Raw genomic sequence first — 27,836 nt, 5'->3', positions numbered from 1 at the left:
GTCCACTTTTCATGAAATGTTAACTTTCTCAGGAAATCACCCCGTAAGTGGACCAGAAGAACAGGAAAAAGACATAAGAAGCAATGGAGTTGGTGAGGGCTGCCAGGAAGGAGAGAGGACAAAGTAGGGTCTCAGAGGAAGGAAAACTGAAATTTTGTTTAAACATAAAAAGAATAAACTCAAAAAAGAATCCATTAGATTTAAGAATCACACCAATTCCTTTTAACAAATATGAACAATAAAAAAAAAACCAAAGTGTTACCACTTATTTCTTAGGAATTAGGGACAACAAAAATGAAGGCTCAGCTCTCTGCCTCTCCCATCATGGGAGCCAGCATCTTGTGAGTTTCAGCAGACAGTCTGCAACATGGATCCACAAACATTTCTTGGCACGAGGGCTAATCTACCAATAGTGCAGAAAGTAAATACACCGGGCAATTAAAACCAAATTCCACAGTATTTGATTCAACCGTTTACTAAGCAGAAAGATCAGTATAGTTGGTCCTTTGTCTATCGCTAACAAGTGGTTTTTATATACTTTATTACAAATAAAACAATCTTGCTTGATATATCTGTCATTTTATAAACATGACTAAGCAGTCCTAAAATAATGTATATCTCTAGGAACTAAGTTTTCTTAAAAACAAACAAATGAACTATTCTATTAGTAAATACCATATCTAAATCTATACATTATCTTTAAGCAATGTGAAAATGAAATTATGATTTATTAATTTACATAAAAATTACTTTTTACATTGAAGAATAGTTTTTCAGGTTGTAAAAAAACAAAGTTTGAAGCTGTCATTATTGGGATTCATGGGACATGGTTTGTTCCTCTATCACTTGCTTCACAATTTCTGCCAGTTTTAGTCGATCTACTTTATCTGTGAATCCACGACCTGAAACCCAAGAAAGAAAAAGATCAATCTCCAAACTATTTGGGAGGAGACAATTTCTTGACAGGAACCCAGTAAGGTACACCTTATCAGTATCCAATTCATCTTCACCAATGGAGGAACCATACCCAACACTGATCAAAAGCAGTTCAGACCTCCCCCCCGCCCCATTTTGCAAGTAGTAATTGAGCAGTTCCATTAAGCTAGCAATAACAATCCAATGTTCACTACAATAGCAAACAAGGAAACTATGAAGAAAAAGATATTTGTAATATATATGTCTGACAAAGGACTCTTATCAAGAATTTATAAAGAACTCATACATCCATAAGAAAGATATAACACAACCGAAAAACTAGCAAAAGAAGAGGTACTTCACAAAAGAGGAATACTAAATGGCCAATAAACGTCTTTAAAGTGCTAAAATTCATTAGGGAAAAGCAAAGCAAAATGATACTGTAAAAACACTATAATCTATCCAGAATGACTAAAATAAATGGAAAGACAGACAAGAGTTGGTGTGGAAGTAGGATACGTAGAACCCTCAAACACTGCTAGTGGAAGTATCAACCAGAATAACCACTTCGGAAAACTCTTAGCAGTACCCTCTAAAGCCACACAGATGCATACCTCCGTGAACCAGCAATTCAATGCTAGATATATGATGTAAGAGAAATCAGTTTATCAAAACATTCTTCAAAAGATAATACACAAGAGCATTCATAGCAGCCCTTTTCTTAATTACCAAAACTTGGAAATAACTCAAATGTCCAAAAGTAGATTATCTATACACACACACACACACACACACACACACACACACACACACACAGGGGTGGGCAAAAGTAGGTTAAATTACCAGCCACCAAAAGTAAGGATACAAAAAGAAGAAAAATGCAAATACATAATACAAACAATAAATAATAAAAGAATAAACTTTTGCATACTAATAACTTTAAACCTACTTTTGCCCATCCATGTGTTTGTGTGTGTGGTGAGAGAGAGAGAGAGAGAGAGAGAGAAACATATATTGAGAATATAAATGTATAGAGAATGAGAATGATCTGCTATACCCAGGGCTGAATCTCACAAATATAAGGTTAACTAAAAGAAGCCAGACACAGAAGAACATAGACTTGTCTGATTCCATTTATATAAAATACAAATCAATAGTGTTATCAGGGGGGCAATGGTAAGATATGTACACAGATAATTAAAAAAAAAAAATAGCAGCCGAAACCGGTTTGGCTCAGTGGATAAAGCATCGGCCTGCGGACTGAGAGGTCCTGGGTTCAATTCTGGTCAAGGGCATGTACATTGGTGCGGGCATATCCCCAGTAGGGGGTGTGCAGGAATGGCTGGTCGATGTTCCTCTCTCATCGATGTTTCTAGCTTTCTATCCCTTTCCCTTCCTCTCTGTAAAAAAATCAATAAAATATATATATTTTTTTTTAAAGAAAAAGAAATATTAAAAAAAAAAATAGCGCTATCAATCAGGATTGTGATAACCCTTGGGGGTGGGAGGTAGTGACTAAAGAGAGTCCATGTTCCACTACATGTACTAAGGATTAATTATAGGAAATGTTCACTTTGTAAAAATTCATCAACAGGCCCTAACCAGTTTGGCTCAATGGATAGAGTGTCGGCCTGCAGACTGAAGAGTCCCAGGTTCGATTCCGGTCAAGGGCATGTACCTTGGTTGCGGGCACATCCCCAGTAGGGAGTGGGCAGGAGCAGCTGATTAATTTTTCTCTCTCATTGATGTTTCTGTCTATCCCTCTCCTTTCTTCTCTATAAAAAAATCAATTAAAAAATTTTTTTTAAATCATCAACAGTACACACTTCAAATGTGATTACTTTTCTGTATTGATATTTCAAAATCTTTTTTAAAACATACCATAGAAGATAATTTCTTCCAGGCTATTGCTCTGGATTTCTCTTGTCCAAGAACAAAGCCAGACCCTAGCTGGTTTGGCTCAGTGGATAGAGTGTTGGCCCCCAAACTGAAAGGCCCCAGGTTTGATTCCAGTCAAGGGGACATATCTGGGCTACAGGTTCAATCCCTAACCCTGATTAGGAGTGTAAAGGAGGCAACTAGTCTATATGTCTCTCTTACATCGATGTTTTCTCTGTCTCTCCCCATCTCGTCCACTCTCTCTAAAAATCAATGGAAAAATACCCTCCGGTGAAAATTAACAACAATAAAAAAAATAGCTCCAGGTAGACCCCCAAAGATTCCTACGTGTCCTAAACAATCACTTCACTGTATTCCTGGGGAAAGAAGTAATTAAGGCTCCTACCATTCCAGCTGAAGCTTTGCAGAGTATCTCTCAGGAGTTTGCATTCCCGGTTATACTTCCAAGCCTCTTGCATTACTTCATTCAGCTTTTCATCTTCATTCTCGCCTATTGATAAAGATGAAGAAGTTGCATTTCCCTGCAGCATTATGGGATTTTAGTGTCAGAGATGGAAGGATGTTCAACTTGTTGAAAATTGATGACTAAAGGTACCAACTTCACCAGACACTGCCGTTCCTGCTAATCTCTACATGACATATAGACCACTTCTGGTCTTTGAATTCCTCCCACAAATCCTCTGATGGCCCCAGAGTCTTTGCACTGTGGGATGCGAATAGGCAGTGTCAGACTATTACTCAGCAAAAACAGCTTAGGTCTCTGGTTAACCTAACAGATCAAGAGATATAGAGGAAGAACAAGGCTGAGCGGGCTACCTTCTTTCTTCTAAGCTCATTTCTTACTTTGGAAGGCTATTGGAGGTGCACTAAATATGAGTTCTCTTAAAATGCAAGAACTATGAAGACAGGTCAACCCAACAGTTTTCTGACCTACTACTTGACTAATCTCTTTCATTTTCTGAGAAAAGCCCATTACATCCCAATGAGTGGGGAAATAACATTGAAAGCAAACTCTCACTCAAAAGAAACCACATGTAAGTCACACACTGCCCATCACACGAGTAGCAGCAGAGTCCACTCCTGAACTGGGGGTGTATTCTCTTTATAGTCACAAGTTAATAAAGCCTTGAACTCCTAACAGCTCTGGAAATGAGTCTCCTGACCTTCTCAAACTGAGCATGACCCTGTCCACATTTTCCATTCTCCAAACATGCCCTCATTAACAAAACAAAAAAATATAAAATTATGTGCTGTACCTTAAACCTAAATTACAAATGTCACAAAAAAACAAAAAACAAAGGAAAGGTCGAACTTACTCTAACCCACCATCCACTCTTGAATGGGTAAAGACTGATTTATATAATGTACTTACTTTCTTATACACAAAGATGAAACAAACAACCTCAAATTAAATCACTCCTTTTATCATGTGCATGCAGACACATGTACACACACACACCACACACACACACACACACACACACACACACACAGCATTTGTAAATGATGTGACCTTTACCAGCCTGGGGGAGAATACATTGAGCAATCACATCTCGGAGCTTTTCCAAGGCAACATTTGAGTCCTCGGTTCCATTTTCACTGTCGTGGATATAAACACCATCCTTTGGCTTGGTGCTTTAAAAGTTTGGGGGAGAGATAATAACAAGGTAAGACCCAAAAACCTAACACTCAACAGATGTTAACTCTAAAAATAAGGTAACAGATTTTTCAGAAAATTAACTATACAGCATCTCCAACTTTTGATGCTATTTAAAAACAATTTATTCTTCTTTCTTAAGAGGCAGCTCACTGGTTGAGCATCAACCTATGAACCAGGAAGTCACAGTCTGATTCCTGGTCAGGGCACATGCCCAGGATGCGGGCTCGATCCCCAGTAGGGGGTTTGCAAGAGGCAGCTATCAATGATTCTCTTTCATCATTGATGTTTCTATCCCTCTCTTCTTCTCCCTTTCTCTCTGAAATCAATTAAAAAATATATATTTTTTAAAAGGCAGAAAATGGGCCACCCAACCATAAACAAGAATAGATGAAATAAGCTCAGTTACCCAAGTAATTTCCTCTTCCTCAGAATAGGGTTGTTCACAGAATGCAAGGGTTTGAGGCTGACTTTCGGATCCTGGATTCGCATGTTGGCCAACTGTTCCGCATGAGCCTGCTGGATTCCTGCAACCACCGCCTGAATGCAAACACTGTTGTCAGTTTTTCATATTAATTTCTGAGTACCTAGAAAGCCGATCTAAAGCCGAGCATGGGAAGGAGCTCCAAGAATTAAGAAGGCAATTTCACTATTATGCTGGATGTATACAAATTTTGATAAAGGAAAGATTCTTCCCCATGGATCAGCAGGGCCCAGAAGAAATACTACCAAGGCTCATGTCACAGTCATTGGCAAGGGCAAGTACCGGGTCTAGTAATAATTAATGTCGTTTTTAACATTTGTTTAAAATCTTGCTTGGCGTTGACTTGTATTGACATAACCTTCAAACACGTGGTATCTACAAAACGTGTGAAGTGCAATTAACAAGTTTTCCTTGAAAAAGTTTGTGTTTGGTTTGGTTTTTGTTGCAAAACTAGGGCTAAGAAGATGGCGGATGAAGAGCATATTCGGCACTGCATGCTTTACGAGTTCCAATTAGGAAGAAAAGCAAGTGAGGCTGCAAAAAACATCTGTAGTGCTCTTGGTCAAGATGCAGTTAGCGCCAGAAAATGCCAGCGTTGGTTTGAGAAATTTCACGAGGGAAATTTTTCGTTAGATAACAAGAGTGGTCGAGGCCGTGTGTCCAATTTTGATCAAGAAGCTCTTCAAGCTCTTTTGGTGCAAAATCCTCAAATTACCCAACAAGAGCTTGCGACAACTTTAAATTGTTCACAAAAAACAATTTCCGAGAGGAGGATCCAAGATGGCTGCTCGGGTAGACACCTAACCGCAGCAGCACACAATTTCAATGGAATACAACTAAAATGTAGAGTGGACATCGCCCAGAGCTACAGGTAGTCGACTGACTGAAAATTCTACAACAACAAGGAAAGAGAAAACCAGAAGGAAAATCAGAGGAGCTGAAAAAAAGCCTAAGGTACGGAGACATGCTGCGAGCTCGCACGCACGCGCGTGCGGAGAGATCGCAGCCGGAGAGGAGGTGAGGGCTGGGTGCTGCCTGGCGTTCCCTAGCAGGAAGGAAATAAAACCCCCAGCCTGGGCTAAACCCCCGAACCGGCAGCGCTGACCCCCAGTTATGAGCCAGACTCCGGCGGGGGAGACGGGGCTGTGAGGCGGAATCCCAAGCGAGCAGCGAAAAGCAGGGCCCCCGGAGTTGCGCAGAGGACTGAATGTTGACTCTGATGCTGGATTACCCTAGCGTGAAGAAACAAAGCCTCCGGCGGCGCTGAGCCTCAGTCTGGACTGCTCTGAACCCCAGTCCTGGACCAGACCCTGGGGACCCAGGCTCGGGCAGGGGGAGACGGGGCTATGAGGCGGAATCCCGGGGGAGTGGCGAAAAGTGGAGCCGCCAGAGTCGCGCGCACTGCACGCAGAGGACAGGCTGTTGACTCTGATCCTGGACTCCTCTAGCGGGAAGAAGAAGAAAAAAAGCTCCAGACTGGAGGAATGCGACAGGGAGCAGGAGCCCCTGCCGGACACCAGCCAGCCGGGCGCTAGCAGGGAGCCGGGCGACGGGGCCCCCGGGGGGAGGGGGGGTGCCCCTGAGCCATCGACCTCTGAGCGCCGGCAATGGAGCCAAGGCCGGGGGCTGCTTCCTGGGCGGCGCCGACCCCGGCAACAGGCTGGAGCAACATGAGAGCCCACGGAGAACAAAGGGGTGCCACAAGCCAACCTGCTGAGTTCCCAGGACAAGGAGGAAGAAACCAAAGTTCTCATGTGAAGAAATCAAGTGAGAGCAAAAGATAGTAAAATTACTTAAGAAAGAATACAAAGAAGATCTTGAAAATTCAAAGACTAAGTCAGAACTCAACTCACTAGCCAACATTGTAACATAAATGCGTTTAAAAAAAAGAAAGGACAGAATGTTGGAACAGCGGCAGCCAGGCCTAGAGTGCCCAGGCAAAAAGCAATGGCAACCGGGCCCGGAGCAGCAACGGCCAGGCCCCAGAGCAGCAGCAGCCAGAACCAGAGCAACAACAGCCAGCACTGGAGCAGCCAGACCTGGGGCAGTGGCAGCCAGGCCTGAGGTGGAGGCAGCCAAGCCCAGGGAGGCCAATCCAGAAACACCCAGGCCCGGAGTGGCCGGGCCCGGAGAAGCCGGGCCCAGAGCAGCCGGGTTGGGAGCAGCCAGGTCCAGAACAGCAGTAGCCAAGCCCGGAGCATCCAGGCTGGGAGTGGCCAGGCCCGGAGCAGCCGGGTCTGGTGTGGCCAGGCCCGGAGCAGCGGCTGCAAGGCTGGGAGCGGCCAGGCCCGGAGCAGCCGGGTCGGGTGTGGCCAGGCCCGGAGCAGCGGCTGCCAGGCTGGGAGCGGCCAGGCCCGGAGCAGCCGGGTCGTGTGCGGCCAGGCCCGGAGCAGCGGCTGCCAGGCTGGGAGTGGCCAGGCCCGGAGCAGCCGGGTCGGGTGCGGCCAGGCCCGGAGCAGCAGCAGCCAGGTCCAGAGCAACTAGGTCGGGAGCGGCGGTGACCAGACCCGGAGCAGCTGGTTGTGGAATGAACCAGAGCAACAGAGGCCAGGCCCGGAGCAGCCAGGCCCGGAACAGCTCGCTCCTCGCCTGCCCCTGACCCACGGCTGCCTCTCAGACATGGCTGGAAACTTTTGTGGGAACTTGAGGGTCTGCTGAATCAAGTGATGAAGGCTTAGATCTGGATGTATAGGGCTGGGGTGTTGATCTGTGAGTGCCTTGGGTGGGGCCTGGATGAGGCTGGTTGACCTATTTGGAAATGTCTTTTGTGTGAAATGTATCATTGGGCATGTAGTGGTATTATTGATATGAGAAAATGCTAAGTAACTGATTTACTATCTGAAAAGGGATTTACTATCGGGGAAAGGGAGGGAGGAAGAGACTGAACATAAACTGCACCTATGGATGAGGACAATGGGGGATGGGGAGGGGGCAGAGGGTGGGGTGGGAACCTGGTGGAGGGGGGAAGAAATGAGGAAACTTTGTAACAATATGAACAATAAAGATTAAAAAAAAAAAAAAAGCTAATCATAGCAAAAAAAAAAAAAAAAAAACAATTTCCAATCAATTGCGTGCACTTGGCAAAGTCCAAAAGTTTGGAAAATGGGTTCCTCATGAGTTGACCGACAACAACTGTAATCAAAGAGTCACAATTTGCAGTTCGCTCCTCTCTCATCAAAACCGTTTGCCGTTTTTAGAGCAAATTGTTACCGGAGATGAAAAGTGGGTGCTGTATGTTAATTTGAAAAGGCGGCCTCAATGGTTGGACAAAAATGAGGCTCCGCAGCCCACGCCAAAACCTGACTTGCATGCGAAAAAAGTGATGTTGTGTGTTTGGTGGAATTTTAAAGAAATTCTTCATTTTGAACTTTTACCATCTAACCAAACCATTACAAGTGCAGTGTATAGTGCCCAATTGGAAAGGTTAGCCCAAGCTTTAAGAGAAAAAGAACCCGCGCTGATTAATCGGAAGGGCGTAATTCTTCACCACGATAACGCACGACCGCATACTGCAAGAATCACTGCTGAAAAACTGCATCAGTTGGAATGGGAAGTTCTCCCTCAACCTGCATATTCTCCTGATATTGCCCCTTCCGATTACCATTTGTTTCGTTCTTTGCAAAACTTTCTTCTTGGAAAAAAATTTAATAATGAAGAATGCCTCAAAAATGCATTGACTGAATTTTTTGCATCAAAATCACAAAAATTTTACAACAGAGGGATTAAAATGCTTCCTGAGCGTTGGGCACAAGTAGTAGAAAACAACGGCAACTATATTGTTGATTAAATTTTGTTGTATTGTTTAAATAAATTCGATTTTAAAAAGTATTAGAAAACGACATTAATTATTACTAGACCTGATATAAAGAGAGGCATACGTGTACATCAGAGAAAAGGCTGGCAAGCTACTGCCCGAGAAGCCTTCCAAAGTGTAGACAGGCACCTCAGCCCTGATGGCTCAGAACCCCAACCGTTTTCACACACTGAGTGTGGTAGACACTCAAGCACTGGTCTATACTCAAGTCAATTAATTTATAATGAGAAATAACTGTCACGAAGTGTAGAACTTGAAATCTGTGTCTTTATGACCAATGCTTGTTCTCATTACAGGCAGACCAATGAGGGAAAGCAAATACTCAGCAGAAGTTTTGTAAGAACAAGATGATCCTTTTTTTTTTTTTTTTTGGTATTTTTTAAAAAAGGACAAATTCTTACATGTGTGAAGGTCTCCCCAGAAAAACATCAAGAAGGATACATCACAACATAGGTTAGCTCGCTTTTGAGGGGTAAGAGTAAGGCAAGGAAATGAAAGGGGACTTTTGCTTTTTATTTTATATATCTCTGCACTGTTTGAATTTCAACAATAAATTCTGACAATTTAAAAAACCAGTTCAAAAACAAACAAAAAAGCAGTTCCTTATTAAGCATGCTTTTAGATCAGGAAGATTTACAGGGACTGTAACAGCTAGCCCTGGATGCATCCCTCTGGACCCACATATCTATCTCTTCATCAGTGATGGCCCAACCAGAAAGATGGGAATAATTTAAGGGCACAAGTTCAGGCTCTATCTCCTGGCCAGGGCTTAGATGGACACTATTCAATATCTGCATATGTTGCCATTTTTCCAAGGCTGACCTACCCACATCATGACCACATCATTCTTTAACAACAGGAATACACTGTCACATTGAAGTTCCATATTATAGGCCTATGAGCTACTCTTTCTCATTAAGAAGATGCTGCAAATCCATACTTGGCTTAATTATGCACTAATTTTATTTTTTTATTTTATTTTTTTTTTAACAGTGACAATAAGAGGGAATTTAATGTCAGAAATTTGAAGTTATTTTCCAAATAACAGAGCTCATGAAGTTCTATAATTTCACTATTTTCACAGATATTCCAAAATTGAAATTATTATTCTCCTTTAAAACCTATTCCTCCCCTTGCATTCCTTATCTTTTTTTTTTTTTTTAATATATTTTATTGATTTTTTTTTTTGCCCCCCTCCCTCCCCAGAGTTTTGTGTCCATTGGTTGTACTTATATGCATGTATAAAAGTCCTTCGGTTGATCTATTATCTCCCCCAGATCTTCCTCCCCTCCCCACTGTAATTTGACAGTCTACTTGTTGATATACTGTCTCTATATCTATCTTTTGGTTCATCAGTTTATAATGCTCTTTATTATCCACAAATGAGTGAGGTCATGTGGTGTTTCTCTTTCATTGATTGGCTTATTTCACTCAGCTAATTATGCACTAATTTTAAAGTAACTACAGATGCAATTATTTCTTCATGTCCAAGATTTTGAAGAAAGCGACATTGAAACCTCATGTACTGACAAACAGAGGATACAAATAATCCCTTTGGATTTAGACTGACCAAACCATTTTTATACTTCTGGACACAAATCTGAGATGGCAGAGAATTCTTTTCCTTCCAGCTCTCCTTTCTCTCCCATAAACTAAGGGAGGTCTTAGCATTCTCTTTTCCTATTCATTCATTCTATGTCACACTTCAACCCTATCCCTTTTAAGAAGGTAGTATTCTCCCTGGCCAGCTTGGCCTGTTTGCCACTGCCTTTGTCTCTCAGTCACACTCTGTTTCCAGACCACAAATCTCATTTGAGTGTCCACCTACCACTTGAAACAATATCTAAAACCTAAACATTTCCCTTCACTCAAACTAGCTTCATTCTTGAGTTTCCTCTATTTGTCGATGGTACCACCTGATGTGCCACCCAACAGTTCCCTTATATCTAGTCAGTTGCCAAAAATTATAGAAAATTATCTTTAAAAGTATTAAGCCTATTCATTCATCTCTACTTCTCTGCTCTCAGAGCCGCCCCTCATATTCTAAATTACCACACAAGTCCTAGGTTTGTGAGTCTGCAATTCTGGTTATCCATTTCTAAACACCTTCCTTATGCAAACATCTTTTCAAATATCTCAACTACATCCTAGTAAGATAAGACTAGCCTGGCCGTTGTAGCTCAGTGATTGAACATCAATCCATGTACCAGGAAGTCACTGGTTCAATTTTAGGTCAGGGCAAATGCCCGGGTTGCAGGTTTGACCCCCAGTAAGGGGTATACAAGAGCCCTGACCTGGAATTGAACCAGTGACCTTCTGTTTCATCATTGATGTTTCTCTCTCCCTCTCCCTCCCTCCCTCTCTGATATCAATAAAAACATACATTTTTTAAAAGATAAGACTTGCTACTTTCAAAGCCTGGCCCTGTCACAACGTATCTCATTCATGAAGTTAGGTTGTTTTTCCCACTGATGATCATAGGGAGGATATTCCTTTAAGTGGTTTGCTCCCTTAGTGTATATTTGCCAGGCCTTGATCTGGGTCTTTATGGGAAGCTCTTTATTTCCAACCTTGATTTTCAGGAAACCAGAGATGTTTCTCTGAAAAAGACTGCATGCTCTACATTGTTTTGCCTTTAACCCCTCACTAAGTCGAGTTCCCAACATTCCTTCTCAACTCAACCTTATCTGCCAACAAAATAAGTATCATTCAAAACCTTATGCATGGAGAGTGGGGACAGCCTGGGAGAGATCAATGGGGAAAAAAAGGAGACTTATGTAACACTTTAAATAAAGAATTTAAATTTAAAAACAAAAAAAAGACACCTTATCCATCATCACTTGAGCAGAGGGTAGAACATTATCCAGAGCCTCAGTCGAGTTTAGCCAGGGGTGGTCCAACACTCCCTCAATGGTGAGTCTTTCCTCTGGTTTGACCTTCAAGAGCCTGTGGAGAAAAGGCCAACAGGGCTGCCATGTACAGTTGCTTCCAGACAACCAATAAATTCTGGGGTCTGGTACTAACCAGCTCTAGTGTCTGACTTTCTTCCAACTCCTACAAGCTTAGACTTTCCATCTGTAGAGCAGGGGTGGGGTTCTAGTCCCTAACCACTAGCTGTGAGGGCTCTGTGTCCTTCCCATCTGTACAAAGTGAGGTCAAAGTGGTAGGAAAAAACTTAACCCAGAGATACTTCAGCCCAGTAATCCAGTATGTAGGATTAATGAAATAATCCTACATATTGCTCATAGTTCCTAAGACCCTGAATCTCCATATTGATGTTTTTAGGGTAGTGAGCTCTAATTCCCAAAATGGCCTGAGAGTTCTCTTTTGGCTAATAGTGGCTACAAAGTTAGTTGAAGGGTCAGGAAGTTTTGAAAACTCAGGTTGCTACTTGTGGTGAGATCTCGGATGTTACCACATGGTAGGACATGAATTTTTTATTCAAGAGACATTCTAAAGCAAAATTCCTAGAGACTCTGAGAAGGGGATGGCGTTTCCTTCTAAGCCTTGTGTATTGCTCTGATCAGACTTTTTATATCTTATGTATTCATGCTGATGCAATTCCTAGCTCACTCCAGCATGCTCCTTCCAACACATACCCTCCCCATTCCGAATGTCAGAGTCAGGACAACATGCCTATTTGCTCTTTTATTCTGAATCATTCTGAACAAACAGCTTCAGATTCTAAAGAAAGGATTCATGTTGCTCTAGTGATATTCTATAGAACTGACAAAGAACAACTTAGAGGATACTGATATTTTGGTTAAGTAGTAGAAAAGACAGTATGGGAAGACAGATAGTGATTTAATTGCCTCTATCCTCCTAAAAAACTTTTGCTTATATGTTTTAGAAACTAGCCCATCTTTAGATACACAGACCCCTAGTCAACAGAACAAGCTCGCTTATGAAATTTCCACAGAGAAAGGATTGTACTATCAGGAGACAGTTCCAAGATACTGCCCCTTTAATGCTTATCTTGATCACACTACAGATGAAGAAACTGAAACCAAAAAAGGAAAAATTGCTCAGTGAAACCAAGCAATAGGAATACTAGAACAGTGCCCAAGACTCAGGCAGCTAAGCCTCCCACATACACTCAACTTTAGGTCTGACTACTTACCTAACCCTCCAGCTACCAAAGAGCTCTGAATGTCAACTGTCCCTCATCTACTTATTAGCCTAATTCTTCTAACTCTTCCCATCTTCATATATGTCAGAAGGCTCGAGAGTGGGGTCCAGGCCCCACACCATCAATCACATACTTTCACAGCAGCCAAGAAATGAAAAGCCAAAAGCATTGTTATCATCTTAATAACCCAATTCATTCCTAATGTCCATCCCAAATGATTGGCTTACGGACAAGAGGGTACAAAGGGATCAGGGAGTAGAGATTACCACTTAAGGCCCTGAATTAATGCTCACAGAGACACTGGCTATTGAAGGACCTGGGTTCACAATCCCAGGGATAAATTCTAGGAATGCTATAGGAGGGCGCAAAGCTCCATTTCCACTGAGGGGTGGACGCTGAGAACCATCATCTCAGGCTCCAGGGGTAAGATTTCTGTGATGCTAAATAGGAATGAACATGCCTAAGAAACAAATGACTTTTCTCTACCCAACATTCCCTTGTGTTGCGCCACCTTACGGCTTACTTGGTCTCCATGCCCAGTGGCCCAGGGACTCACTTCCTCACAACATCTTTGGCCATCTCTGAGATCTGGCTCCACTCTTCCTCTGGGAACTCAAAACTGCCGGTCATGATCTTTCTCCGCATGTCCTTTGGGATAGTCCGACTGTGATGTTTGGAGTAGAAAGGAGGATATCCACACAACATCACGTAGATAATCACTCCTAAGGACCACAAGTCACAGCTCTGAAAGCAAAGAGAAAATGGTCACTTTTAGCAGAGGCACAGCTCCAAAATAAAGCCTCCGTGGCTGGCCTAGACATACACAGGCTGATCTATCCAAGAATCACTTAACAGAGACTGGAAAAGTTTCAGGAAGTCTAACTTTTCACTCCATTTTTTAAAAATATATATTTTAATTGATTTCAGAGACGAAGGGAGAAGAGAAAAACAACAATGATGAGAATCACTGATCAGCTACCTCCTGCATGCCCCACACTGAAAATCCAGCTCACCACCTAAGCATGTGCCCTTGACCGGAATTGAACCTGGGACCCTTCAGTCCTCAGGCCGACACTATCCACTGAGCCAAACCAGCTAGGGCTTCACTCCATATTTATTATGTGCCACATACACTACATAGACACACATTAGCATCTCTCATCATTGATGATTCTCTCTCCCTCTCCTTCCCCCTCTCTGAAATCAATAAAAGCATATTTTATAAATAAATAAATAAAAAGCATTCATTCCTGGCCAGTGTGGTTCAGTTGTCCTGTGCACTGGAAGGTCACCGGTTCGATTCCCGATCAGGGCACATATCTAGGTTGCAAGTTCAATTCCCAGTCAGGCCATATACAGGAAGTAACTGATCAATGTATCTCATATCCATCTTTTTTTTCTTTCCTTTTCTCTTTTCCTCCCCCTCCCCCCAAATCTGTCTCTCTCTCTCTCTCCCTCATTAAAATTAAAAAATAAATAAACAAAGGCATTTCTTTGGTCACAAAGGACTCATTGTGCCTGCTCCCCCATCCTACCCCCGTTTTCACTCTTCACCTAAGGGCATATTTTTATTGACTTTGCAGAGAGGAAGGGAGAGAGAGACAGAGAAACATCATCCATCAGCTTTGCCTCCTACATGTGCCCCTAGCAGAGTTTGAACCTGCAACCCTTCAGTGCATGGGATGATGCTCCAACCTACTGAGCCCCATGGGCCAAGCCTGCTTCTCTCTTTTTTTTCTTTTTTTTTTTTAATTAAGGTTGATGTATTTAATTTTCAAAAATTTAATATCTTATTACATATTTTTATTAAAAATGAGTTGTAGCATTCAGTGTTCATTTAGTTGCCCAATATAAAGTTTATATTTAGACCAACATTTAAACACATACAAAAGTAACATGAACTGTTTTTTTCAACATGTTACTCATCTGCAGTGTAATTTTGATGAATGCCATACTAATTCATGAGCACCATTAGGTTCACAAAATAGAACAGCAAGAGAAGAAAATACTGGGAAATTGCATCATGCAGGAAATTCATTGCATTCATGCTGAGATTTTAGCAAGTAAATTTAAAGACAACCTTGTCTTTTAAATATGGACACTGGATTATACAACTAGCCAAATATATAACCTATAGTCGACCACAGTCCTTGGCTCCTGCTGCAAAGCCTAAATCGATAAGAACCTTACTTTATATTTCATCAGACAAAAACTTGAATTCCAAGGTACTCTTTTGCTTGGGTGGCTGCTTCCAGCCTTTGCACAGGAAGATTCAGGGATAAGAATGGAATGAGCCACATTCCAGAGGGCCACAACCAGCTCACTGAAAAGAGGCTACCCAGAGGGTGAAGAAAAATACTCTTCCCCTACCTTGTTGTAAGTGTAGGGTGTCGGTGAGGTAGGTATGATGCCAAATTTCTCCTTTTGATGCCTTCTCTGTGCCTCTAGTACCTGTCAGAGTCAGGCCAAAGGGAACAGTTTACTGAAAATCACACCAATGACACACAACTCGAGAGACTCCTTGAAGTTAAAAAGGGTCCACACTGGCAGTCAACAATAAAAAAAAACACAAAACTCCACATAAACACAGTACTTTCAAAAACCCTTCCCGACCCCCCTCTTATCACCAGCAATTTATCAGTGCTTGCCCAGGTCAAGAACATTAAGATTGGATCCCTGGAGGAGATTTATCTCTTCTTCCAGCCTGTCAGACATCTGAGATCACTTTTTCCTAGGGACATCCCTCATGCCTGTGTAAAAGCATGATGATACATGCAACATGGAAGAATTTCAAAAATATACTGAGTAAAAGTAAAACACAAAATATACATAAGTTCTATTTTTATGGAATTCTACAACAGACAAAACTAACCAATAATAACAGAAAGCATGCCAGTGGTTGCCTGGGGCTAGGAATTAAGTTGGGAACAAACTGACTGGAAAGGCACGCAGGCAGCTTTTGAAGTGATGGAAACATTTTATAACTTGATTGTGATGCTGATCATGCAGGAGTATCCATTTGTCAAAACTCATCAAACTATATTTAAAGTAGGAGTATTTTTATATAAATCATACCTTAATAAAGTTGATTCCAAAAGAATAAAATGCCTACATCAAGTTAAATTGAAGGTTTCTGAAACTGAGTACTCTCCCTCCCATTTGTAATGCACACCTACGAGTGCTGTAGAGTAGAAATGTGAGTGCACACGCAGCTTGGTGGCACAGCCAGCAGCAGAAACAGAACATGCTTACCTGAGGTGCTACATAATAAGGGGTGAACTGGGGTGTCATCAAGTCACCTTGGTCAATTTTGGCAAATCCAAAATCACACAACTTCACTGGGGCATCCTGAAATAAAATAAATGAAGTCACTGCTCCAGAGTTCTCAGTAAACATTAGAGGGAAATCCAGGTGCAAAGCATGTTACCTTCAGCTCTCACAAGTTTCCAGTTGAGACCTGAGTATATGAGTGGTCTGGAGACAATGGTCCATATTGTGGAATTGTTCTTAGTAATATAAATTAATCAATTTCTACCGACTCACAGTTAGCCTTGTTTTATAACTTATAAAGTCAGCATTAAATCAAAATCTTACTCAAAAGCTCCCTGGCTCTATAGATTGGCCCATCACTTCTCACCAACATCAATTTCATTGATAGCCAGAGTAACTTATTCGATGGGACATGGTGTAGGTGTCAGAGGGTAGGGTTGGAGAGAAAAACACCTTATCAGGGTTAACAGCAAATACAACTGACAACATAGAGATTCTGGCCCCTTGCTAAAGTCCCCCCAAATAATATCCAAAATCTTAAGTCCTACAAATATATATACAAAATCTTAAGTCATACAAAAATTATCCATGCGAGGGGTATTTCTCTGGGCTTCCAGCAAGGAAACAAGTAGGAAAAATTAGCTGCCTAAAGCCTCTTCACTGTGGGTTCAGACATTACATGCACAACTCCATGCCCACTTCTGAACTATGCTGTGAATGGCAGCATTAAAATGAAGAAAAGCAAGGCATCTCACCAAAGAGTTATCCTTGAAGAGCAGATTCTCAGGCTTGAGGTCTCTGTGCGCGATGTTTAACAAGTGACAGTGTTGTAGAGCCAGAGCTATCTGGAAAAGGACATAACAGCAACCACATCTTAGAAGAATTAACTCTCTAGTGCTCCTAGTTTAGAGAACTCAGGATATTAAAAAATGATCTTTAATTAAGACCATTAAGACTATGGTCGGTCTTCAATTTTAAAGCAGAAATTAAATAAAACATTTGGTACCAAGAAATAGAAATGAATTTAGTTTACCTGCAACGTGTATTTTGTTAAGCAAAAAGAAAAAAATACAATAGTAAAATGATTCTTTATCAGAATAAACTGTGATGGTAAGTCCTGTACGCAATGAGGGAAATGAAATGTTTCCACTTGCATTCATCTGCAATGTGACAAGCACTGCGGAGTGAACACTGGCGGACAGCAGGCTGCTCCCCCCACAGGGCAGCGCCCGGACACGTGGCTCAGAAAAGAGCTGCACTCCCCAGGGAGCTCAACTTCCAAGCTCTCCTTCAAGAACAATGGGAAGCAGCTAGCTGGATTTTTCCACCTGATATTCCAATGTGCTCATCCCACTTGGGGAAATGTGCACTGTTTAGGTAGATGTGAAGGGGTTTTGTTTGACAAAAGATTATCAGAGCTCACCCTTTAGTCCTAATATTTGAAAAATACAAGGTATAATTTTTAAAATTAAATAGCAAGAGCAAATTCTACCTTTTCTTCAACTCTCAGTATGGAAATGTCTTAGCATTCCAAGTATCAGCACCACCGCACCACAAAGAAGGCATCAAAAATTGCTCATGAAAAATTTCTAGCCGAAACCAGTTTGGTTCAGTGGATAGAGCGTCGGCCTGTGGACTGAAAGGTCCCAGGTTCGATTCCGGTCAAGGATATGTACCATTGGTTGCGGGCACATCCCCGGTGGGGGGTGTGCAGGAGGCAGCTGGTCAATGTTTCTCACTCATTTATGTTTCTAGCTCTCTATCCCTTTCCCTTCCTCTCTGTAAAAAATTAATAAAATATATATTTTTTTACATTTTTTTCGAAGGATTTTTAAAATTAAGAACCAATTGTGCTAGGCTTTCTGCTTTTCTTTGCCTTGCTTGCCTGACATGAAGATTAGCTTTGAGGGTTTAGCTTTTGATCTCCTCAAGATGTTATTTCCAGTTGATTTCCTAGTATTGTTTGTGACATAAATTATTCCTCTAGCAATGAAATGTGTTATCAAGCAAGCCCTAGCTTGTGTAGCTCAGTAGTTAGAGCATCAGGTCATGGGTTCAATTCCAGTCAATGGTACATACCTTGGTTGCAGGTTTGATCCCTGGCCCCAGCCCTCTGTTGGGGCCAGTGCAGTAGCAGGCAACCAATTGATGTCTCTCTCACATCGATATTTCTGTCTGTCTCTCCCCCTCCCTTCCACTCTCTCTAAAAATCAATGGGAAAAATATCCTCTGGTGAGGACTAATTTTTTAAAATGACATCAAAATAGAGAGACTGTAACCAGGAATAAACCAGAATTATAAAGACCTTATAATACTACTAAAATCTGAAGAGAGAAAGGTGACTCATAAGCAAAAGTTATCTTATTGTCGGAACATATTTTCACACTGTACAATCCTTTAAGTGGTATCAGCAACGTTTTATCTCAAAGTTCAAAAACAGTGCTTGAAAGCCATGTCCAAAGATATCTACAATCTACAAGAGTTAAGATTACCTTCCTTCCAGAGTTTATTTACATCTTATAATAGACAATTGACAACAACTTAAGAATACAGTCCCCCCTCCAAAGCATAAAAGGTATCACATTTCTCCTGTCAAAGCATCTTTTTTCTGATCACATAACAAAGCAGGCAATGAGAGAGTAAATAGAGCTTTTCTGCAAGCTTTCTTTTATTCCCCCCAATGAAATTGTGCTTGTTAACCAACATTGTTGGCAGTTTGATTTGTACCCGGGGTTAACTTGCCTGCTTTGTTACTTGGCTGGCTTGCTTCTCTGTAAAGTGCCGGTGCTGGCTGATTCTGTGAAATAGCTCTCCCCCTTCCATCATCTCCATTACAATTAAGAGTCGAGCCCTGTTTGAAAGCATTTGATTTTGTTAAGTTAAAAAAAAAAAGAACTTAAACATCAAGTAGCTAATCTAAAGAGATACCTCATCTACAAACTGTGTCATTTACTTCCTAAGTCTAGTCCTACCAAGCCCCTTGGAGTATCCACTACCAAAAGGACACTGTGCATAAGGAATATTCCTGACCTGACACTTTCTAAGAAGCTGAGAGTAAAAGATTTACTTTTGAAAATAATGTTCCTTTTGAGAACATTACACTTAAGTGACATGTTTTGCATAGGCATTTTAGGGCAGCTAGAATGAAAATATATTGAAAACAGAGTATGACTGTGTAGGACATGAATTTCAAGTCATTTGGCTGGGTACTGAGCTATCTTGGTTTTTCATTCTCTGTGTGTGTGTGTGTGTGTGTGTGTGTGTGTGTATGTGTGTGTATATACTCTACTCCTCCCCCCACTTCACTAGTTTTTTCATGTGACCTAGAGGATACCCAGCAAGATAGCTGGAAAAGGTTACACAATTACTAAATAAAAGCAAAAATTCTCATAAATAAAATTTTTGAATTTTGGTTACCATCCTTTGATATAAATGTTTCCAGCTTCCATCCAAATGCTTTCACCAACAGAGCACAGTTGTAAGAAATAATCATTCATTTCCCATTTGTTTTTACAAATCCATCTTCTCTCTCCACCTGGAAAACTTCTTCCTATCCCCTTCAAGTCTTAGTTCCCACATAACAGCTTTGTGAGACAACTCACCTCCCCAGCAACTCTCCTTTGTAAACTCGAAGTATTTTATGGATGCTCTCCTTGATGCCTATCCCACTGCTATGATGGCAGATTTAGAGCTCATTCCCTCCAACAGAAAACAAACCTTATTTTAATTTTAAGTTTCCAGGAAGAGACTTAGAACACCATTCAATGGGCTTGCCAAACATTTGGCAGCTAAAAGAATGATGTTGGTTTCTTCCTTTAAAAGGAATGTCAGACTAAGTAATAAGGGCTTTTTGCCATATCAGCCTCTAAAACATTGCCTAGAATAATATTTGGTCCCCTTTTGCTAATTTGAAATAGAATCTGTTTTAATTCCACATTACTTGCTTTAAAAAAAAAGGGAGAGAGAGAAGGTAATCACAATAATCAGAGGGGCCAGGAGAGTAATAGGGTATAGAGGAAACAAGACTGGCAACGAGTTCATCACTGCGGAAGCTGGGTGATGGGAACCTGGGGATTCATTACATAATTCTGTCTGCTTTCACAAATGTTTGAAATTTTCCAAAACAAAATGTAGAGAAGAATGAGAAAGAGGGAGGGATGCAGACGGGGAGGAAGGAAAGGAGTGAAAGGGGAAGAGAGAGGGGGACACAAAAGAAAAAAACCCACTGCACCTTGGCCTACGTATAGAGAGGTGGGCATAGTATGATGACCCTGTGTAATCTTACCTGGGGCTGGACTCATGAGGAAACTGTACACTGTTAGCAAACACTTCAATAATTTGAACTATGTTTGGGTGTGTGGCACACATCATGTGCAGGCGTACCTTAAAGAGAAGAGAGGAAATGTTTCTGTCCATAGGAGAGGCCAACATCTTCTCTCTCAACAGCCCCAGGAAAAACTGACAACATTAGGCACAAGAGGCTAAGCCTATTACAGTAAAAAACCTTGTGGCCTAGAATAACGTACAAAACAAGGGGATCGCACACAGATTACCTCCTTGATGGTTTCTATGAATGAAACCTCAACAACAGATTATTTGCTCCTGTCCTATCCGTTAGCAAATGAATTAGCAAATAATTTCTTTTCTTTCAGATATTTTTCATACATTTATAAGCAAAAGAGTGAGTCTTTCACTGCACTCTTATTAGCATGTCATCACCAGTCCAGATCATTCAAAACAAATGCCAATTGTTTAAAACTACTAGAAACACATCCTGCAGAGCCCTCCTGCAGCCACTTTCAAGACACTTTTCACCAGACCCTTCCCTGTATTATTTTCTCTCCACTCTTCAAGGATGGTTTCCAGTAAGCAAAAGTGGAAGTAAACCTGAATACTCAACTACGTATAAAAATCACATTAGCTGAAACAAGACTCTACTAACAGTCTTTGGTAGTGATAGATGTAGGACTGCTTTTATAATAACATGAACAGCAAAAAAAAAGGGGGGGGGGTAGGTATGAACTTAAATTTAAAAAAAAATTCTTCATGCATTTATGCATGAAGCTGCTCTACTTATAAAATGAATTATTAGGCACTTCAATATTTAGGCAAAACAAGGCAGTAAAGGATCATACCTCATTTCTAGCTTTTGGACGATCAAAAAGAATTTTCAGTGCAAACCGTTCTTGGGTAGAATTCTTCACACAGACTCTAGATTTGGAGAAAAAATTCAATCAGAAATCATCTATGTAACAGTGAAAACTAACTTAACAAGTTTGTTCTTTGAGGATTGTACTTCTAATCAAGAATATATCCAGGTGCATCCGAACAAACTTGCCCCCAAGGCTAGCAGGTGGAAAGGCAGAGCAGTATCTGATCCACTTTTCCTAGGCCTCAGCTCCTAAGCCATGTGATGCCAACTTGAGGCCTCTGCTGGCTACAGGTAACTCTCAGTAGTTCCACAGGATCAACATCTTAAATGATTCCATGTTATAGAACATGTGATTTGGTCACTTAAGTATATTCCTAAACAGATGAGAAATAGCCTAACATAAAAACCTCTACTTGTTAAATTAAGGCTATTTCACAAGTCTGGCACCCTTGATGCTTCTAATTTAAGATGTATTTCAAATGGCCCTTTTCAGAACAATTTTGTCATAATTTGTACATGGGTTTCTTACCTAACTGGACCACTAATTCCAGCTCCCAGTTTCTGAGTCCAGTTGATATTATATTCCTCTAAAATGGAGGTTTCCTATTAAAATAAAAAAGAAAGGGCAGAGAATTCTCCAATTAAAAAGCTGGACAATTAAACAGAGGTGGGACAACAGAAGATCTTATCATTCAATAGCTCATCTTCTGAGAGAATCTGATAAACAAAGCTTTGTGTTCTGTAGGGCTTTATAATTAGACATTTTGTTCCAATAACTAGATTAGGCATATTTTCCAACAAGAGCGAAAGCAAAAACTTTAGGTCAAAAAATTTGTCAGCTCATCTATAATACAAGGTCCATTGAAGTAGAACCACTCAATGTCTTGTTTTGTCTTTGGAGTGTAGAGGTAAAATGCTTCACTACTAAATACTTATTTGCTTAGATGGCCAAGTATTTTCTGAGATTCCAGAAAAACTAGTTTTATAAATGCTCCTATGATATAGAGGCCTATATCCTAGAACAAACTGATCAAATTTTTGGAATAACTGAATAAGTCAAGACTTAAATTTTCAAGTAAAATAGCAATAAACATCATAGTAAATTTATATAATTTTCAACAGCACCATTTTGAGTACAAAGATATTGTTATATTCATTATATAACTATACTTTTTATATTTTTCAACAAATTTTTTCAATAGTTTTCAATAGTTCCACATAGATTCCCTACAGTTTAATGAACGTTTTCATGGAATTCCTGTTTAGTCACTGATATGTTGAGCCTTTGTTGCCTATAAGCAAGAAAGCTATAAAACTTACGTTTCTACATGTAGTTCCACATATAGAACAGGAAACTAACTGCAGACTTTGAGAAATTAGGCCAAAACTCATAAGACTTTAAAATTGTTTTGTTGCAATGAAAATATGATAAACCATAGTTATCACTAGAATCTTGATTCCCAGTGTATGAGAACAGGTTATTTGTCCATGAAACACACTCATTGTGCAGCTAGTGTGTGCCAGACACAGGGCTAAATTCAGAGATGAAAACAGAGCTGCTGCCTAATGAATATGCAACTATATAAGACAAGCTTAGAATAGCCTTCATAGCAATGCTCAATAATCGTGAAATGAATTACTAAAACAGTGTTTGCCAGGGGCTGGTGGGAAAGAGACAATGGGGCAGTTGGTGCTTAATGAATATAGAACTTAGGTTTTACAAGCTGAAGAGTCTGAAGATGGATGGTGGTGATGGTTACACTCCATTATGAATGTATTTGATACCACCAAACTGTACAGTTAAAAATGGTTAAGATGGGCCGAAACCGGTTTGGCTCAATGGACTGAAAGGTCTGCGGACTGAAAGGTCCTGGGTTCGATTCCGGTCAAGGGCATGTACCTTGGTTTCAGGCACATCCCCAGTAGGGGGTGTGCAAGAGGCAGCTGATCGATGATTCTCTCTTATCGATGTTTCTAACCCTCTATCCCTCTCTCTTCCTCTCTGTAAAAATCAATAAAATATATTTTTAAAAAATGGTTAAGATGGTAAATTTTGTTGTATTATACTACAATTTAAAAAAAAGAAAAAAGTAAAAGGATGGGAAAAGATATATCACAAGTAACCATAAGAGACCTGGAGTAGCTATACTGACAAACAAAATAAACTTTAAAGCAAAAGATGTTAATAGCAAAAGGGAAGCACTTCTTATGATAAAAAGGTCAACAGGAAGAAATGTCAATTACAAACATATATACATGCACCTAACAAGAATCCAAAAATAAATGAAGCAAAAATTGACAGAATTTAAGGGAAAAATAGAAAATTCAGAAATACTTGGAGATGTCAATACTCCCCATTCTTCCTGATAGAAAAGCTAGACTGAAAATCAGCAAGCATACAGAAGACAATGTTCTCAACCAACCTGACTATCTGACATCTACACAGCACCCCATCCAAGAGGGGAATGTATATTCTTCCCAAGTGCACATGGAATAGTCTCCATGTGCTAGATCGTAAGTTTCAATACATTTTTAATCATGGAGTAGAGGACAATATTAAGATGGCAACAGTCCCCAACCCATTAATAGATTCAAGGGAATCCCTGCCAAAAGGCCAATCAGCCTGCTCTCCGGTAGTCAGACAGCCTAAATTTAAGTGCTAGCGCCCAGGAAAACAGCTTTCCCAGCTGACCTGTTCTCACCACTTGAGGGGCAGCCTCAAAAAGGCAAAACCATGAGCGCTGGCTTGCTTCTACATTCTGGTCAGTACTGGTTGTCAGTTATTTTTAGCTTCACTAATTTGTATTAGTTAGGCACACCCAAATTAGTAGGAAGACTCACCGATGACCTGTCAAGTGTGTGAAGGCTAGCCCACCTGTGTGGCTGTGGTAGAGTATTGATCTTTGAACCAGGAGGTCAAGGTTTGATTCCTGGTCAGGGCACCTGCCAGGGTTGCTGGCTAGATCCCCAGTAGGGGGCATGCAGGTAATTCTCTCTCATCATTGATGTTTCTCTCTCTCTCTCCCTCCCTCTCTGAGATCAATAAAATATATAAAGTATGTGAAGGCTTTAAAAAAAAAAATACCTTAGGCAATAATGACCAAGTGAAGAAAACAGCCTCTCTTTCTAAACCTCTTAAATTGCTATTAGCTAATATTCACCAAGCTCTTACTAAATGTTAGCTATTGTCATAAGCACATTTAGATATTTGTTCATTAAATCCTCAAAAATACCCTATGAGCTGGGGAGTGTTTTTTATCTCCTTTCTATGGATGAGGAACTAAGGGACAAAGGAGTGAAGTTGACTTAAAGACACAGTTAATGAATGGCAACACTGAGATTTCAACCCATGAGCCTACCTACAGAAATTGTTGAAACCACTAGGTAATATTGCCCCCAGAAATTGTTGAAACCACTAGGTAATATAAAATTGTTAAAACCACACACACACACATATGACAGTATCTAGAGGGTAAATTCTAGTGTTAGCTGAAATGTTTAAATCTACTTGCACATGCATAGGACCTGCCTTTTGAGTGTGCTCTGAGTTTTAATGTAGTTTTATTAAGTTGAGCTTAAGTTTATATGGAAACCTTGAAGCAAAAGTCTATAATAATGACTAGATATGTAAGTTTATGATGATCTTGATTTCTCTTCAGCTGAATTCACTCCATCATGTTCCTTCCTAGGTGTTAGATGCTAACAGTGCTTTGAAAAGCAGGCTTGCTCTGCTTTCTCTCTCCAGCTAGCAGCCTATTACTATAGCCTGCAGCATGCCCAACTGGCCACACAATTCAGGGACAAGTGCCATCCTCTTTACAGAGTGAGTCTTTATGGTTTTCGCTTTATTAATGAGCAGAGTTCAAGTTTTTCTAAAACAGTTAAAACATGGGTTTATCTCTCTGGAGATACTGATCTGTCAAAGCAGTCTTTTAGAACCTTTATTTCTATTATTAAAAATTTGATCTCCCTTAACGTATACATTATATTTTTATGTATCTTTTAAAAGGTGAAGTTTCTTGGTAATGATTTCCATAAGCTTTACCATCCAAAAATTTGTTAGAAGTTTAAGTTCTTTATCAGTTATTGGTCATGGTGATTGTGTCCTGAAGGGGAAAATACAGTAACCCTTAAACTGCCAATGGGTTCCTGTCCCTCAAAAATCCTCATGAAATCCTTAAATATGTTGAGTTGACTTAACATTGTAAAATAGTGAATAACACCAATAGACGTTAAGTTTCATGTTCAATTTGTACAAGACTCTAATTTCCTAATTATAGCTAGATAATTTCCTCTTAGTGCCTCAAAGAGCTTTTTAAGAAAAAGTAAATCAGGTTTTAGAAAAACTGTCATTTTATTCGGGTCATTTTAGAAAACGTAGTAGCTTTTTGTTGTGGTTAACAGAGCAGTAAGTCACAGGACACCGTGAGCTCTTCCTAAATAAACTCCGTGCTCCCTAGGAGGAGAGGGGAGAGGAAAGAGGCAAAGTGGAGGGGAACACACTGAAAAATGAGTACAATCTATTGGCCAAAGACTGAGTTTGTAGGAAGGCGAACCACCTCCTTCTGAAACTGCAGATTTCCAAGAGGCTAGTTTCAAACAAATCGGAGGGATGGGTAAAGTCCAAGTCTCCAAGTGCTGTTGCAGCAAGCGGATCATCCGGAAGCAACTGCTGGCGGCACTTGGGGAGAGATCGAAAGCAGAGTAGTGAGACCCCCTCCATCCCGTGCACATCAAGTATCTCCAAGCCACTCATCTTCGGTTCCAGGTGAGCACAAACCACACCCCCCGCCTCAACCAGGTGAGACCCCGCCCTCCAGCCCCGGACAAACCCTGCGCCCCAGGGCTGTGAAACGCAGGCCACCGAGTCCGGGGGGGACCGAGACCCCGGGAGTCGCACCCGGGAGTCGCAGGAATCTCACCCCAAGTTCCCTCCGTTTCCTGAAGCCGGAGCCGAGAGGAATGCCACAGGGCAAAGCGGGGAGGAAGGAGGCATCTCCCCCTTACCTTGATGGCTTTCTCCATGTCGCTCTCCGACATGCTCCGTGGGGCCCCTACGGCCGGGAGCGGCGGAGGCTGCGCAGCGGTCCGGGCCCACCGCGGCGAAGGGAGCACGGGGCTCGGCGCCCGGGCCCCTGGGCCTCGGGGAGGGGGGCGGCAGCCGGCCCCGGGGACCGGCGGGGATGAGGACCCCGGCGCCGGCTCGGCAGCGGCAGGCGGCTCTAGGCTGGCGGCGGCGGCAGTGGCGGTGCCGGCCCCTGGGGACAGGCCTTTGTGCTGGGCCCTGCGCGGCTGCTTCCCGGCCTCATCCCCGGCCGGGGACGCAGGCTCCCGCGGCAGGGCGAGGCGGAGAGGGCCCCGAGCCCGAGCGCGGTGCAGGGGCCTCGCCGGGCCGCCGCCTAGGCCCGCGCTCGCCAGGTCCTCGGGAGGAGCCTACGCCTCCGCCTCCGCCGCCGGCACCGCCGCGAAGCCGACGCCGAGACTGCCGCCGCCGCTGCTCCCGCTGCCGCTTCAGCGCCACACATCGCCGGGACACCCGCGCCGGGCAGCCCCGCCCGCCGGCGCCGCGCCCCGCCTGAGCTCCCGGCAGCCACGCCCGCGCCCGCCCCCGCGGCCCGCCGCTCTACGCGCCCCTCGCCGCGGCCCGCTGGGCTCTCCGAGCCGCTGCCCAGCCGCGCGGGGCACTTGCAGGCGCCTGCCGGGGCCTTCCCGAGCGCCGCAGCGGGCCAGGCCCCCGGGCCTCCGCCGCGCCCGCGCCGCGCTGATGACGCAGGAGGGGACGGGGCTTGTGGATGGGGCGGGGCTTGGGGAACGAGGGGCGGGGCTTGGGGAAGCCGAGGGGCTGGCGCGGCTCCTCGAGCGTTCGCGCCTCCGGGATCCGAGTCGCTGGAGACTGCGTGCGGCGAGGACGCGGGATGTCGCCCCGCGGTAGGGCAGAGGAAACTGAAGCCCCGGACGGGCCCCCGGTAAGAGAACGGAGTTGTGACTAATAGCAGCTGTCATGGTTCTTTATGCGGAGCGTTCATTCTCGTGAAGCTCTTTTCCTCCGTCAGCGCCTTCCTTCTTTACGAAGTGGGCATTGGTCGCCGGGACGAAGCCGGGCACGTCCCTAACCCCGTTGGCAGGTCAGGTAGCGGAGCCTCCGGGGCCGGGCTCCCACGCCGCTGAGCCGGGGTCCGGGTTGTGCTCCTTACCTTGTGCCGGCACCTGTCAGGGGCCTGCAGGGCTTTCTGGCTGTGCCTCTGCTCTGGTGGTTCTTCATTCGTGCAATCATTCACTGAGCACCGCGTGTGCCGGGCCTAAGGACTCGGGGGGAACAGTAGGAAAAGAAAGCGGGAAATAAACAGGGGGAAACGCTGGGGATAAAGGGAACAGGAACTGAGGTAAGGTAACTGGATGTGAGGACTTTTCCCTATTAGCTGGTCAGGGAAGGTCTCTCAGGAGGTAACGGTGAAGCTGAGACCTCTGAAGAACTGGAAGGCTCTGTCTGTTGAAACTACAAGAAGGAGATTTCTG

At 42.5% G+C, this 27,836-nt stretch overlaps 1 protein-coding gene across 11 annotated transcripts; it reads right to left on the bottom strand.

Moving 5' to 3' along the window:
• Positions 1 to 459: 459 nt before the first annotated feature.
• Positions 460 to 27,086, bottom strand: MAPKAPK5 (MAPK activated protein kinase 5). Of its 11 annotated transcripts, XM_036449095.2 has the most exons (15): positions 26,328 to 27,049; positions 25,880 to 26,001; positions 21,850 to 21,923; positions 21,304 to 21,379; positions 20,454 to 20,551; positions 18,911 to 19,019; positions 16,924 to 17,013; positions 16,151 to 16,246; positions 15,269 to 15,349; positions 13,455 to 13,642; positions 11,595 to 11,715; positions 4,881 to 5,011; positions 4,328 to 4,449; positions 3,200 to 3,304; positions 460 to 902 (listed from the first exon to the last, which is right to left on the bottom strand). In XM_036449095.2, exons 5-15 carry the CDS (start codon positions 20,537 to 20,539, stop codon positions 808 to 810), a joined length of 1,224 nt encoding a protein of 407 aa, XP_036304988.1. In that variant the 5' UTR covers positions 20,540 to 20,551; positions 21,304 to 21,379; positions 21,850 to 21,923; positions 25,880 to 26,001; positions 26,328 to 27,049; the 3' UTR covers positions 460 to 807. The 11 variants fall into 11 exon arrangements, with proteins under 11 accessions (XP_036304988.1, XP_036304985.1, XP_036304984.1 ...); XM_036449092.1 differs by lacking the exon at positions 25,880 to 26,001 and having other exon boundaries at positions 4,334 to 4,449; positions 26,328 to 27,086; XM_036449091.2 differs by lacking the exon at positions 25,880 to 26,001 and having other exon boundaries at positions 26,328 to 27,051.
• Between the last annotated feature and the right edge of the window lie 750 nt (positions 27,087 to 27,836).

Source organism: Pipistrellus kuhlii, unplaced genomic scaffold (genome assembly GCF_014108245.1).
Source record: "Pipistrellus kuhlii isolate mPipKuh1 unplaced genomic scaffold, mPipKuh1.p scaffold_m20_p_20, whole genome shotgun sequence".
Taxonomy (NCBI): Eukaryota; Metazoa; Chordata; class Mammalia; order Chiroptera; family Vespertilionidae; genus Pipistrellus; species Pipistrellus kuhlii.
Note: the sequence above shows the minus strand (reverse complement) of the source record. Positions and strands in the feature narration are given on the sequence as shown.

Excerpts from the sequence above, each read along its gene's own strand:
- MAPKAPK5 (XM_036449091.2), bottom strand. The coding sequence starts at position 26,360 with ATGTCGGAGAGCGACATGGAGAAAGCCATCAAG. Across the intron at positions 17,014-18,910 it reads CCAGCCAAGTAACAAAGCAG|ATAGCTCTGGCTCTACAACA; the intron begins GCAAGTTAACCC and ends GTCCTTTTCCAG. Across the intron at positions 3,305-4,327 it reads TCTCCCCCAGGCTGGTAAAG|GCGAGAATGAAGATGAAAAG; the intron begins GTCACATCATTT and ends CTTTATCAATAG.